Source organism: Callospermophilus lateralis, chromosome 9 (genome assembly GCF_048772815.1).
Source record: "Callospermophilus lateralis isolate mCalLat2 chromosome 9, mCalLat2.hap1, whole genome shotgun sequence".
Taxonomy (NCBI): domain Eukaryota; kingdom Metazoa; phylum Chordata; class Mammalia; order Rodentia; family Sciuridae; genus Callospermophilus; species Callospermophilus lateralis.
The window spans coordinates 64,321,025-64,337,516 of NC_135313.1; the positions used below are offsets into that span (position 1 = coordinate 64,321,025).

The 16,492-nt window shown below is 31.2% G+C and overlaps 1 protein-coding gene across 3 annotated transcripts in view; it reads left to right on the forward strand.

The window, feature by feature from the left end:
* The window catches only part of Ttc21b (tetratricopeptide repeat domain 21B), a 69,755-nt gene that overhangs the window by 23,376 nt on the left and 29,887 nt on the right, over positions 1-16,492 (forward strand). For all 3 annotated transcript variants that reach the window (XM_076865822.2, XM_076865824.2, XM_077110246.1), the window contains exons 12-19: positions 935-1,064; positions 3,913-4,070; positions 5,538-5,762; positions 6,945-7,183; positions 8,394-8,466; positions 9,059-9,169; positions 10,025-10,163; positions 14,707-14,813. In XM_076865822.2, the coding sequence (XP_076721937.2) occupies positions 935-1,064; positions 3,913-4,070; positions 5,538-5,762; positions 6,945-7,183; positions 8,394-8,466; positions 9,059-9,169; positions 10,025-10,163; positions 14,707-14,813 (1,182 nt within the window). The remainder of the gene's footprint in view (positions 1-934; positions 1,065-3,912; positions 4,071-5,537; positions 5,763-6,944; positions 7,184-8,393; positions 8,467-9,058; positions 9,170-10,024; positions 10,164-14,706; positions 14,814-16,492) is intronic.

Here is a 16,492-nt window from a genome sequence, read left to right on the forward strand (position 1 = left end):
GGGTGGGAGCATGGGGAACATCAACCTTCATATAAAGAAATCAGCATTCGTAAGGCAAAGCAGGGAATATGTACATTTGGTGTTTACATTCTAGTGTCATATTTCTCAGACATGGTTGGATGAAGTTGGATAAATTTTGGTTGGTAAATGCTATTACAAGAAAAAGAAAAATTGAGTAAAGCAATGTTCTTACTGCTTTATTTATCATATGAACTATTTCTTCTTCTCCTCCTCCTCCTTCTTTTTTCAGTGTTAGGGATGGAACCCAGGGCCTTACACATGCTAAATATGCTCTCCATCACTGAGCCACACCCCATCCTACTTACATTCAGTATTTGTAAAGAGAACCTTAAGGAACTTTGAGGGCCTATAGCACGTGAGGCACAAAAGTGGGGAATGTGAAGGTTTGAGACGTTTGGCATAGAATACATGAGTATTCTACCTTCTGATTTCAACTAGGGAAAAACATCTACATTATTTCAAAACTGTTCTTACAGTACTCTGGGATAGTGAAAGTTATTGAATTGCATAAATCATAGAACAGATCTATAATTTGAACAGTTATTGCCTTGACTATTGATTCTAGCAAGAAACTCTACCTCTTAGTTATCTTACCTTTGAACATATGTATCTTTGATGAAATTTTTGAATAGAAATGTTCCTTTCAAATTAGTAATTATATAATAATTTCATAATTATTTTTCTAAAGAAAAGGTATTATTTGCATGGTCTATTCATAGATCTCAAAGAGATAATTTATCATTAGTCCAGTCATAGCAAAGGGAATATGGAGTAAATAGAATAAGAGAAATTTGTAGAAATATATAGTTTTGCTAGTCACACTAAAATTAACCAATGTTTCTTTTTTGACCCTCTCTCTCTAATAGTTTTTTACTATTATAAACTTATAAAATGATCTTCCAAATCATTTTAGCCTGCAAGTCCTGGGCAACCTCTTTCTCCACTTCTTAGACGTTGTACCTCAGTCCTGGAGATTATAGTAAGAACTGTACCAGGTCTTCTGCAAGCTGTTTTCCTAGTTGCAAAAGTGAAGTATTTATCAGGTAAAGTATACCTTAAAACTTTTATATTCAGTATTGATAAAAACAGATATAAATGAATCAAACACTCTGTATAGGTAAAGAATTTCACATAAAAACGCACATTTTGCATGTGAATAGGGTCTTTAATCCAAAACAAAATTGTAAAACTTACTATTTAATTCTTCAAAATTGCTATAAACTTTTGTGGCCCAATGAATTGCTTGGAAAATGCAGTAGTACCACTTTAAGAAAAGACAAGTCTTATCAGAAGGTACTGGGGACTGATATAAGAATTCTCATCCTTAGTTGTTAACTTGTTAACATAACCAAATGCACCCTTTGTCAGATTTTTAGGCCCTTATGGAATGTACTGATTAATTCTTATTTTTGTGGATGATTATATATAGCTAACCCTATTGTAGACAGCTTTTTAGCACACAGACAAATGTCTGAGTTTACATATAAAAATAGGCCATCATATGCTTGTGTATATGTACCTTTTCCAGCAAAATGCTATCCAAAGGAGTTTTGTGAAATTATATTTACTAGTTTTCTATTTAGTTTTACTTCTTTTGTAGGATGAAGGGTCTTATCTTGAAAAATCAGAATTTTATTCTTCTTTGCATAGTAATAGATACAAAGAAATTTCTTTAAAAATACATTTTTTCAGCAAAACTAAAAAATACCAGTTTAAATATATTTTATAAATACTTATTTCTTGTATATAATGAAGATAGTTAAGAGGTTTCCTTTACTGTGGTTTTTAACTTTAGTTTTACTTGTTTCGAAAAAACCTTTGATCTCAAAAGCTTGTTTCCTTTAAAATCCTCTAGTTGCAAGAACTGACTCTTTGAAATGAGACAATTCTATCATGAGGGAAATTGCAAGATTTAGATACTCTCTTCCAGAAACCCAAGAAAATCACCAGCCAAATACTATATTACATAGGACTCAGACACAGATGTGCAGGACAGAAATATCTCTCATTTTTCCCCCAGTGAAGATTGGACAGTTAAGGATGCAATATTGATATTGATCTTTGTTTACATAATCTATTTTCTCCAACATTGATGACCCAGTTCTCATTTTTAAACATTGAATGGCCTTGTAATGCTAACTCTCACTTCCTTTCCCTCACCCCTAAAAGAATTAAGAGTCTGACCCCTATTTTTCACACACTCCTAATTTTCTTCATGTCATGGTTGCAGACCATATTCTTTTTCTGTGTACTTTCCCCCCTTAATGGTAGCCTCTTACATCAAGTTATCTTTTTAATCCTTCTCCTTCCTAAAAAACAAACAAACAAACAAAAAAAAACTTGTCAATCTAAATACAATAAAGATTCTTCAAATGTAAACATTGATTTGAGAATAAGCAAAAGACTTACAATGTAGGATGTACGGGCAGTGGTAGACTGCAAGCACATAGGAAGATTGAGCCAAGGGGAAACTTTTAAAGGCCAAAGAGAAAAAAGCAAACAATTTGTTTTGAGACAAATAGAACATTGGTTATAGGGGCTTAGTACAGGAGTTGGCATCAGTTCATTAGTGAAGGCAGTGTGTCAGGCAAATGTTCTTGTACATCTGTCTGACTGTCCTTGTAACTCATGTAGCAAGCTGCAGTTTGTTGGGATTTTTGGTAATATTTCCTGTTAGGGAACAAAGCATGTCTTCATGATTTGTAATGGTCTTTATCATAGGCACAAGTACACAAGGGTCCTTCTAGTTTGTTTTCCTTGCTACATATTATTTGTTTGATTAGGGTCTGATAGACGTGATTCCCCTTTGATTCAGACAACTTTCATGCATTCAGATTTACTATTCTTAACCTTCTCATTTCCTTTCCCCTGTACAATTTTAAAATTAGATGTATCACAACTAAAAAAGACTCCAGCATTAGTAATCATGCTTGATGGTCAATTGTTATACTTTGAAATACTATATTTAGTTAAGTTATTGTACTGTCTCAGCCAGTTACTTTCATTAATCCTCTGTCTCTGAGTAAAAATATTTCTGTTTCAGTGGATTTCTGTTATCAGGAGGTTGGCCATTTGGGAGCAAGAAGCTGACTTTAAGCCTCTTATAACCTCATTTTAGTTTGAGGAATGTAATAGAACAGATGATTTAGACCTCTTCTTTTCCCTTCTTCTAGGCTGAATGGAAATTAATATATCTATTAAGGCCATTTACTAGAGGGTTAAATGCATATCCCTATGGGTTACATGATGAGAAATTTCTAGAACCTAGAGTCTGTGCCAGTTGTTCTTTGAAGAGCCTCTGCTTATCCATCTACCCATCCAAGAACAAATCCACCATTCTTGTTACACCAGTTTTAATCATTGCTTTCTATTTTTAGACTCCTAGATACATAGCTTATGTTTTTCAAAACATGAATATTTCAGTTGACATTTAACGGCATTTTAAATCTGAATCTCTGTAATGTATTGTTTTGCCTTTTTACTTATTTTATTTGTAGTAATAAAATTTCTGGATAAGAATGATAATAAGACCCTATACTTTTTAGTTATGGAAGTGATATTACAAAACTCTTATCTATGTAAATGTCTAAGTCTTATAAAACTTATTTTAATGAAATTGTAAGTAACACTTTATTTTTTTACAACAAAAATGAATGAAGGTACATTTATAGACCTGATGATCTATTGTCACTTTGATGTTTTCCTGGTTTGCTAATTATACTCAAGGGCTGTCCTAACTACAGCTCTATTCTTCATGTGCACCCAACAGATGCTCAACAGTGCAGGTAGAACAGAGGACTTTCTACACAGAACTGTATCTATTCTTCCTCCCTTTCTCTCTCAGGTGTTCATCACTTAGGTTTGGTAACCCTATGTTGTTTTCCTCACTAGGTGACATTGAAGCAGCCTATAACAACCTGCAGCATTGCCTGGAACATAGTCCCTCTTATGCAGATGCCCATCTCCTGATGGCTCAGGTTTACCTGTCTCAAGAAAAATTCAAATTGTGTTCTCAGGCTCTTGAACTTTGTCTTAGCTATAATTTTAACGTAAGTATTCTAGATTCAAGTGAATAGAACACACCCCTCTCCTTGAATCTTAGTGAATATTTACATATTTAACTATTTTTTATTTTATTCTGTAATAGTTTGCTTAAAAGTAAATTTTATTGGAAATAATTTGGGGCTCATAAGCAGAAGGAAGAAAAAATGGAGGTATCTTTAGTGTAATTCAAAAACTGTATAAACTTGGCAACAAAATGGCTGGTCTTTCTACTTATCACCCAGAGCCCTCAGTTTTCTTTTCTATAAAACTCATATAATAACACTCTACTGTTGTGATAAAAGTTAAATGCAATAATGAATATCTATAAAATAATTTTTATCCATAGAACATTACGCCAAATAATTTTAGGTATAAGGATAATAAATATTATTGCCCGTTTCTTTCTTGGATCTTGGCTTTTAATAACTTCTTTCAGATTCATCATCAAAGAACACCTAGTCATTTTGAAATTTATTATGTGGTTTAAGGATATAAACATGCTATATTTTTATCCAAGGTATTTTTTTATGTCTTTCCTCACCCTTAGAAAGAATCCTAGTTTCAGGTGTTTCCCAAACTATTACTCATGGAAGAGGGCTTCAGACTTTGTTTTGCATCACAGGATTCAGGGCTCTATTATGGGACAACCCTTGAGTGAATTAGAGATCAAGTTCTAAGCAAGATTTTCAGAAGGTACCACCTGCTTCTTAAGACTATAGATCTCAAAATGGGTAGTGTAGCATAATCCAGGGCAGGTACCATAACCCCAGTGAGTCAGATGCTGGGACCAGAGCACAGCATGAGTGTTTACTCAGCACCATAGGGAACTCTGGTGCCATGTTCAGGCTGAGAAAGCAGCCTGCTTAGATGGCTGCCACATCATTTCATTCTGGGCCATCTCCTTCCCTTTGGCTTTTTTTTCCTCACTCATTTTTATCATTCTTTTTATGTTGTGTATCTACATTGTTGGGAATCAGAATAAAGACAGAAGCTTCTTTACTGTATGTTTCGGACTAGTATCAAAATGTGAAACCAGTGTTTGATAAAATTATCCTGAAATGTTTAACCTTAAAATTAAAAAAATAAAAGAGAGGAAACTGTTTCTGTAAATTCAAAAATTGTGTCAGTATTAGAAGTCTTACATAGTAAAAGTACTTTTTTTCCTGAAAATTCACAGTTTCTGAGAATGCATTTGCTAGCTTTCTGGACATTGCATTTTCTCTTGGGTCATAGTAGAAGCACCTGATCAACCTCTTGTTCATCCAGGAGAATGCTAGGTAGTGGCACTTTCTCTCAATCAGATTTAATATAAGGAATGATTAGTAATTTAATAGAATAGAAACAGACCCCATGTGTACAATCATGATGGGCTATCCTCAGTGATCCTGTTATTTTAATGCTTGATGGATTATAAATTATGCATTGTTATTTTGGGTATTCTGAAGAAGAATTACTGAATATTATTTTTTCAGGTGAGAGACTATCCTTTATATCATTTAATTAAAGCTCAGTCACAAAAGAAAATGGGAGAAATAGCAGAAGCAATTAAAACTCTGCATATGGCAATGAGTTTACCAGGAATGAAGAGAACAGGAGCTTCCTCAAAACCAAAATGTAAAAACACTGAAGTTGATACAAGCCATCGTTTGTCAATCTTTCTTGAATTGGTGGAAATTCACCACTTAAATGGAGAACATGTAAGTCAAGTTCTAATTCGGTGGCTCAGATCTGAAATTGTTCTTCAAGTGTATATTAGTAGAAAATGAAAAAGCTAAGATTATACCCTTGACCAAGTGGTAAAGTTCAAAAGTCTTTTTTGTTTTTTTTTTTAATTTGCAGTAAGTCATATACTTTCTGCAAGTTTTCATTAATCATAATCTGCTCTTAAATGACTTTAAGTCTCAGTGTGCTTATGTTGGCTACCATAAGATGTAATACTGTAATGTAGTTATAATCCTGTGTTCCTAAAAGGAACACACATGCGCATGCACACACACACACACACACACACACACACACACAAATTCTATTGGAATAAAATGAAAGTACAAACCTGAAATTCTACTAATTGAGAAAATGAAAGAAATATTTGATGAAGGAATATCATGTCAGATAGTTTGAAAAATAATAATACAGATTTAGATATGTGGATAGATATCTATGATGAATTTTTATTAAAAAAGATTTTTGTTTTATTTTTATTTAAAAATCTTTTTATTAAAAAAGATTTTTCTGTAACTTCTGAAGTTGAGCAGAATCTTAAAATGAATGTCATTTTAGTTTCATAAAGATACACATTTGGAAATGAAGTAAAAATAGTATCCTGAGATAACAAAAAAGGTTGTTCTACTGGAAGGAATGAAGTAATCTACTACCCATCAAGAGCTTGTGTTTGGTGTAGGTCCTGAGTTGGATCTCATCAAAGGGATAGCAGTGAACATGGACAGGAGGGAAGGATACCTGCATTTGATGTCTGAGTCCATCATGCATAACTTGTTCACTTTAGATTTCAATTTCCTAACAACATGATAGGGATAACAATAACAACAACTACCTTAGAGGGTATGTGTGAGAATTAAGTGGGCTAATACAGTGCTGGTTACAAGGTAAATGCTTATTGAATTACAGTAGCCATGCCTGTAGTAACTGCTGTCATCTTAGTTATGGAAACATTTCTTCAGCTTACAAATATTTTTAGCCCCATATGCTTTGGGTTCTTGGGATTAGTTTTAAATTTTGTACTTTTCAGAAAATTTATCAATTTTGTAAACACTGTAACTGTAGAACCATTTATTATTCATTATTATTAGAAAATCCCACTTTCTAGTATCAGTGGTTGAATATTTTGAAAGAATGATATTTTAATTTCATCTTTATAGCATGAGGCAGCAAAGGTTTTACAAGATGCCATCCATGAATTTTCTGGAACATCTGAAGAATTGCGTGTTACTATTGCTAATGCAGACCTGGCTCTGACCCAGGGAGATGTTGAACGGGCTTTAAACATGCTTCGAAATGTCACAGCTGAGCAGCCTTATTTTATAGAAGCCAAAGAAAAAATGGCTGATATTTATCTGAAGCATCGAAAGGACAAAATGTTATATATCACTTGTTACAGGTATATATTTTTTTCAACCAGTTACAGTTGACTCATTTACCTTCCAAAATTAATTCTCAAGTTTAGTTTTTGTCTTCCTTTCACCTGCTTTACAAAACACACTTTATAGATCCTCTCCTTAATGTGGTCTTGTTTCCTTCCACTACAGTCATGCTCACTGTTTCCCAGTGTTTCCTCTCCCTTAAACAAAATTATGATGATTTCAAAGTGTGGCTTTCTCTTGTTTCTCAGTTTTCCTTATCTACAGTTCTTTCTAGAACCTGAGACTGTTTAAGAAGGGAAAGAGCAATGGTTACATATATTCTGATAATTTAAGAGCAATCTAGGAGATAGGCATATTTAATACTCACTATAGTAGTCATAGTAAAAGAAAGTTATAGGTTAATATACACCAAACAAAGGTATAGATAAACTAGAGTTCTTAGATCACGTTTTCTAATATATTTGCAAACTATCAGCATTATTAACTCTAATGATCCACAAGTATTTAACAAAGAGATTGATTTGTTTTGGATGTACTATAATATAATAGTTAAAAGCATAAATTTTTATTTCAGGCATATCTGATATAGATATAGACTTAAATTCAAAAGCATCAGAAAATTGGGATAATAATTATCTTTCTTATAGTTTTTGGACTAATTAGATGAAATTTATATGTTAAGAACTTAGCACCACATTATTATTTATAATAACTGTTATTCTAAAGTTAGCATTTAAATTTTGCAGGTAAAAATATGGAACAGATACTGAAGTAGAAAATTATATATTTTATAAGGTAGCTGACTTCAGTCTACAAGTTATGCCATGAGTAGGAAACCTCAAGACACGTAGGAGGACCCCAAAGTTTTGTTTCCCTGACCAATTTTCATATCTTCACTCCTATATCATTTTGAAATTAAAGTAGCAAAACATGTATTTCTGGATAATGAGAATGTTACTATTTATCTTTACTCTGTTATATACATTTCAGAAAGTGGAAAGATTCAATGAAAAAAATAATTGATCTAGCATATAAACAATCTGTGTGGGATTATGGGGTATTTTGTTTTGTTTTGTTTTTTAATAATGTTGAATATATTGAAGGTACTTGTAAGGCTATTAAAAGTACTAGCCTTGGGGAAAAAAACCTGAGGTTACCTTTTATTTCATTGGCTTAAAAGAAGATATTTATAATCAATATACTAAATCATGTTGGTCTGATTTTTAGAGAAATTGCTGAAAGAATACCCAGCCCCCGGTCTTTTCTTCTCCTTGGTGATGCATATATGAATATTCAAGAGGTAAAATTTCATATGCTACTGAATTTACATTTAAAAAACATTTTGTGATTAGTGTAACTTCTATGAGGAGGAATGTGGTTTATTAATGATTATTTAATATTTGATGATTCAGTCTTCACAATAAGAGCCATAACAATAAAATTTTGTCTTTAAATTGAGGTATAATAATTCAGCAGTATCATAATTTGGAATAGAAATGATCCTGGAAGCATCTTAGGAATCTTCTTTAAACAGAAGGAAGAACAGGGCTACTGGCCAAGATGGTGTTTTCTTCAAAGGGAAGCAGTCCTTTGACTCTTACTAGTAGTTATAATGACAAAAATGAAGTCATGAGGCTGTCCCTTAGTTCTCATATTTCATTTGTATGAATGGAAGCACAATCAGCAGGGGTAGGGTTATGCTAATAAATTGTATCTACCTTACTCATTATCATCTTTCTGAATTCATTAAGCTTCCTGGAGTTCCATATGTACTTAGAATTATGAAGTGTTCCAAATATAGTATGCAATTATAGAAGTATTGCCATTTAAGGGGACTCACTTAAAGCTATTTTTTTTTTTTTTGCTTATTTTTTTGTTTCCAACAATCTTAGCCTGAAGAAGCTATAGTAGCCTATGAACAAGCGCTAAATCAGAACCCCAAAGATGGAACATTGGCAAGCAAAATTGGGAAAGCACTTATTAAAACTCATAACTATTCAAAGGTAAATAAGTACTTTATAGTTCTAAATACATTTATTGGATCAAATTGATCAAACCTGCTCTAGAGAAGTGTTAAGCAAGCAACATTTGTATCTTTTATGGTAGTAAACTGTAAATTTGTATTCATGAACTAGAATTTGTGCAAAAGTCTTTCTCAGTGCCTTACATTATGGTTGCTTCATTTTGTGAAGATTGTTTGGACCCCAGAGTTTATGTCAACCTTCCATCTTAGATATCTAATTCCTTACAACCAAATCAATTACCATAAAGTTGCAATTCTTATGTCTTATGCAATTCTTTCTTATATAACAAAGCACAATCAATGTCTTTTTTGCTGAACCAATTTTGGCAAGCTACATGCTTTAAGTTTTTTTTTTGTTTTTTTTTTTCTTTCTAGCAGAGATAACAAATTTTTTTTTAACTGCTATACATTTGCCCTATTTTGGGTAGTTGTTAAATATATGTACACCAGCTAGTGAAGTATATGCATTCAATATGGTTCACTAGCCTCTAGAATGAAACCTATTTTTTTTTTTAATTTGGGCAAGCACTGTTCATTAGTCAATTACCTTAAGAAATATTCTTCCCTTCTGTGATATTTGATTTGCTAAGAACAATGGCATACTTAGTGATTAGTGCAGGTACATGCCTAAAATTCTTCCTAGGTACTTCCAGTTACAGGATATAACTTTTTTTATAATTTTTAAAAAATTTTTTAAAATTTTTCTAATTAGAGACTTCTCTTGTTATACATGATGTATACTCAATATACCTTCAATCTGTGATATATTAAATGTTTGTGCTTGAATACCAGTCTCAGTACCTTTTTTTCCCTAACTAAAGTGGTTTCTGTTTAGGCTATCACTTATTATGAAGCTGCTCTGAAAAGTGGACAACAGAATTACCTTTGCTATGACCTGGCTGAGCTCTTATTAAAATTGAAATGGTATGATAAAGCAGAAAAAGTTCTTCAACATGCTCTAGCACATGAACCTGGTATGAAAGTATTTCTAGTTTCAGAACAGTATACCTGATTAATTTAACCTATTTCATATTGATATTACATAAATGTGTATTTCTGTTCTTAATATTTATGTGCTTATAAGTTATATAAATGCATGTATTTTTTTTCTTTTATCAGAATGCTGCTTTACTAAAAGGAGGTATTCAAAGTCTAATAAAATATTTATGAAAGTTAATTGTTATAGGAAGATAGTTTACTTTCCAAAATGATGTAAAGAATGTAATTGATAAATTGCAAACTATTTCTATATTTAAACACATTAACACTTTTATAATCTCTACCTTTTAAAGATACTAAAATAAGAAGGTTTGTATAAATATGTCCAATTATATTATCATACATAACTAAAAAGTACAAATTAAAAAATACAACAGCAAAATAGGACACTGTAAAAAAAATAAAATAAAAATTTAAGATACTAATATTCAGATTTTTTAAAAAATTCAAGTACCCTATAAGAATGTAATGCATAAAACATCTATTTCTCCCATGAATTCTATTTGCCCTATTCTCAAATTACTTTCCTATAGGTAGTTTTTGATTAAGTATGTATTTCCTCTCTATAATATTTGCATCTGTGTATATGTGCATATAAAAATAGTACGTATAATTTTCTTTTTCAAAAATACATGGTACTTCCTATTTGAAGTTTTTTTCTGCATACAACATATCCCCAAATACAGTTTGATGTCAGTATATTCAAGTCATTTAAAATGTTACATAACTACATAAGTTTTTAATTTCCTGAATTATTGGGTATTTATTTTGTTCTCTGTCATTTTGATATTGTAAATCATGTTACAATGAGTATCTTATATCTCATTCGTTGGTACACTTGCTTGTATTTCTTAGTAGTAGGATGCTGGATATAAAGAGTTTTCACTTAAAAATTGTTTATTGATACTTTCAAATTGCCTTCTTAGAAATTCATACAAACTTACTGTTTAATATCTTAATTTTTGAACAAAATTGAGTCCTCATGACTTTTCAGAATTTAAATATTACAAAAGTAAAGCTGTGCTTTAATATTTAATCACATTTAACAAGTTGTATATTATGCCAAGTCCCCTCAGTACCCATCTCTTTATCATCCATGCACAATGACAGTTGGCCCTGTATTCCACATTGAAGGATTCAACTATGGATCAAAAATATTTGAGAATAAATTTGCATCTGTACTAAGCATGTACATACACATTTTTTTCATCCAAAATATTTGAGAAAATTTGTATCTGTGCTGAGCATATATGTACACATGTTTTCCTGTCATTGTTTCTTAAACAATACAGTATAACAACTGTCTTTATGCCGTTTATATTGTATTAGATAGACAAAGTAATCGAGATTATTTAAAATACAACAGAAGCATGTGTGTAGGTTATGCAGATACACCACTACTTTACTTAAATGACTTGAACACCTGTGGATTTTGGTACCTGTGGGAGGTCCTGGAACCAATCTCCATGGAAACTGGAGGTTGACTGTACACACTTTTTTCTACCTAAAAGAATTATAGTGTATCTATAATTATGCAGTATGAATTTGTCATTTAATAACTTCTTATCCTGTCGGCAAACATAGCTGTTCTTTACTTTTAAACTATGTATTGTATTGTATGTTAACATCATATATTTGATTTGATGAGTCAAATTAGAGAATAGTTAGAACAACACTGAGATAAAAATCTTTGTTTATATATCTGTGTGTACTTCCTTGAATTGAATCTTGCTTCCTTGTTCTTTCTTGAAGATAAAAGTTTCCCAATACTATGTTGCATTAATTATGAGAAAAAATAAAACGCTTATTTTATTTTGAGTTTCTTTTGTAGCTGATCAGCTTAGGCATTATTTTATATAGGTCATAAGTTTTTTGTGTTTTACATATCCTTTTTCTTTAATGCTTCACCTGTCATTTATGTTGTAAATGTATTTTCTTAGTTTGTCCTTTATCGGATATATTTGCTGTATCTTTGGTAAAATGAATACTCATTGTATAGTATGTCTGTTCACCTTTCCTTTTTTGACTTTGGAATTTTTTGTCATTGTCTTAATTTTCTTTTTCAAAAGTACATGGTACTTTCCATGTGGCAGTTTTTTTCTACATACAACATATCCCAAATACAGTTTGATGTCACTATATTCAAGTCATTTACAATGTTACATAACTACATAAGTTTTTAAAATTTCAATTATTCTAATATTATAAAAACTTTTCATATTTTTCCTGGCATTTTTGTTATTTTAATTTTTATGTTGGGAACATTAATCCATGTACTGTAATTACCTCTTTCCAAAATGGATAGCCAAATTTATTTTAGTGCCATCTTTTGAAATGCCACCTTTATCATATGACGCTGTGGGAAATGTTTATTCCATGGACTCATTTTTCTTTTCTTTTGCCAATACCACATTTACTGTAGCTTTAAAGTATGTTTGGATACATAACAAGAAAAGCCTACCCTAAGTTTTCTAATATTTTCAAACTCATGTATTAATTTAGCTTTGATGAAGTTGATGCTTAAATCCTCCTAAATTATGAATGTGTTTTTTGTTTAAAGTGCTATTAGTTCCATAAAAAGCATACATGGGTCTGTCAGACCTTTCTTTGAAACACTTCAAAAGTCTTCATGTGTATATGCATTCTGAGAAGGTTGTATGGAGAGATTCAAATATGTTTTACTTACATTAAGTCTGTTGTCCTTATGTAGCATAAATGCTTTTGATTAACAAATATTTGTTGACAACACTCTATGGTATACTTAGATGCTTCCATATACATTTCATGTATTATCTTATTAATATTTACATTAATCTTTGAGACAAGTATAATCAGTTATTATCCCAGTTTTTTAATTAGTTGTCTGAGAATAAATTTTCTTCATGTATCCAACACCTGGGTTCTAACAAACATCTTAAAACTTAACATGTCTGAACAAATTTCTGATCTGCCTCCCCAAGGGGTTCCATGAACAGCTTTCTTCATCTCGTTAATAAAAAATTCATCTTTCTTGTAGTTGCTAAAGAGACAAAATCCTTGTCTTCAGGCTTGCTCTTGCCTTTAGGAAATGTGTTTGACTTCACCTTCAGATGTATTCAGAATCCTCTTTTGTCTCTATGTCGTCAAACCCTTTACCCAATTGCTGTGGTATCCAGCTGATCTCCCTGCTCACATCCTCAACCCCTGCTCTGACATCAACCCGGCAGCAACTTTAAGTCTTTTAAGCAGTGGAAGTCCCACCATGTCTGCTCATGATCACTGTTGTTCCCTTTTCCCTCAGGTCAGGCCAGAGTCTCCACTGTGGCTTAGGCAGCCTATTATATCCCCACTGACCTCTCCTGCTACTCTCTCTTCATCCACACAGACTTCTTGTTTTCACCTGTGCCAACTTCAGAGCTTTTCTTACCTATAAAATAATGATAACAAAACCTGCCTCTCAGGTTGACATTTAAAGAAATAATGTGTATAAACCTTTGGAACACAGTATGACAAGGACTATGTACTTGATATATGGTGGAAGAAACTTATTTTGTAATTCTATAGGGTTCTTACATTACCCTTCAATCTCAAAAGAATTGGTATAGCACCATGTCCCAGACTTTAATTTAATTGTTTTACATAGTTTAATTTATTTAATAGTACGTTAACTTTATCTTTTATAATATCTCTGTAAGGTAGGTACTATTATATTCCCTGTTTGGCAGATGAAAAGGAAGTACAAAAGATTAAACTGCTGTTAAATAAGGAAGCCAAAGGCTAAAATTCCATTACCTAGCAGTGGAGTCTAGATTTGAAACCAGACTTGGTGGCATGAAATTTAGTGCTCTTAATAGTGATACTTACTGCTAATCAACTATCTGTTCCTTTTTAAAAAGTAGTTACCTTCTTAATGGCATGCAGCAACTACTCATCTTCTTTTAATGACTTAATGAACTAATTTTTACTCACCTACAAATGAAAACTGAAATTCATATTTGTGTTGTTAGATTATCTCTTAACATAACAAAAACTTCTAGTTATTCTTCAGTACTTTAAATTGTCTTCCACACAATTTTAATCCTAAATCTTTGTAAATGTTGTTGTTAATTAATGTATTTTGGTCCTCAAATTTTCTAGAATTATAGTTGATACCTGCTAACAATTGTCTAAATATATGTCTAAGGCATACATTTCTTTAATGTAGACACTGTTTTGTTTTCTTGGTTTATATATTATTTTTATTCAGATTTGTTGAATAAAAAAAGAAGAAGAAGAAGAGCAACCTTCCAATTGCTTCTGCAGGTTCAGTCCTTCTCTATAGTAGGGGCTGTTACAACTGGTCCTAAAGTTGTTCTTTTTCTTTTTCTTTCTTTTTTTTTTTTTTTTTAATTTGGCTGTACTTTACTTAAATTATGAATGAAAAAATTTTAACTTAATTTATTATTTCTCAAAATGTTTTTTAAAGACCAGTTTTAAAATCATAGAAAAATATCAAGATTTATTTAAGATATTTTTTCTTTATATTCCATTCTTTTATAGTAAATGAACTGTCAGCTCTCATGGAGGATGGACATTGTCAAGTTCTTCTAGCAAAAATTTATAGTCAAATGGAAAGACCTGATGATGCCATTACTGCATTACAACAGGTAACCATGCTTGTAGGTATGGTTGAGGAGCAGAAGGTGGTACGGAAGGGAACCTGCCACACATGTGCAGAAAACAACCTCTTTTGGCCACTGTCACAGAAAATATATCCAAATAGAACTGATGACTGCACAGTTTAAATATTGCTAATTATTAAAACAGCTAAGGAAGGTTGGTATTTTTAATTATTTTTTACAGCTTAGGAAACAATTTAGTATTTGTGTGAAGTTACATGACTTTGTCAAGTCAGATTTGAGCTCAATGCTTTTTCCATTTAATGTATTTTATTTTTTGTTTTGTTTTGTTTTGTATGGATTGATACTATAAAACTCAACATACACATTTTATTTACATTTACTCAAATTTCCCTTTAAAATCTTGATTAACATAAAAGATCAGAGTATGATTATTTTCTATACTTAGGAAATTGTCACTTGTGCAATTCCAATTTGTGTTTTTTTAATTGATTTTATTATTTTTTTAAATATATGACAACAGTGGGATGTATTACAATCCTTATTACACTTATGGAACACAATTTTTCATAAGTCATTTTGGATGTATTCCATAAGGATTTTGATTATTTTTTCTATTTCTGGTTTGCTAACTATTTTTTTTTTTACAAGTGATTTAAGTTTATCAAATACTGTCTCTTGAATCTAATAAGATGATCATATGACTTTTCTCCTATTTATTTTTCTCTACTAATGTGGTATATTAAATTGATTGATTGTTGAATATAAACCAACCCTTATATTCCAGAAATAAATGTCACTTTGCTGCAGTTTTTAAAATGATTTCCAGAATTTATGGATATTTCCTAATATTTTTCTCAAGTTTTCTACTTCTGTATTCAGGGAAAGCTTGAAGTGTAAAGTTGATATAGTGGGGCTGGGACTATAGCTCAGTGGTAGAGCACTTGCCTAGCACAGATGAGGCACTGGATTTGATCCTCAGCACCATATAAAAAATAAATAAATAAAATAAAGATTTTAAATATATATTTACTTTGTGTACAACCAGAGATATGAAAAATTGTTCTCTATATGTGTAATATGAATTATAATGCATTCTGTTGTCATATGGAACAAATCAAAATTTTTAAAAAACAAATAAAATTTATTATATGCCTAAGACATGGAAATATATATATATATACACACACACACACACACACACACATATATGATATAAGCCATATCATTTTTAAAATATATATATACATATACATTTATATATATAATATATATATCATTTATATATATTATATAAATGATATGGTTTCTTTAATGTTTGGAAAAATTTGATATTAAAACTATGAGGGCCTCAACATTTTATTTGATAGAAAGTATTTTTTAGTGGGTTTGGCATTTTGAGTATATTTTAGGCTGATTATTTTAAAACTTTCATATATATATATATATATATTTTTTTTTTTTTTTTTTTTTTTTTTTTTTTTTTTGTGGTGGCACTGGGGATTGAACATAAGACCTTGTTCATGCAAGGTGAGCACTCTACCAGCTGAGCCCTAGAGTGTTTATATTTTTTAAGTCATGTTTTCATTCCATTAAATTGTCAAATATATCAACATAAATTTGTTCATTATCTCCCCTTACCATTTGAAAACCTACAAGTACTATAAAAATGTCCTTTTTTACAGTTTTGATACTAGTTTTATTTT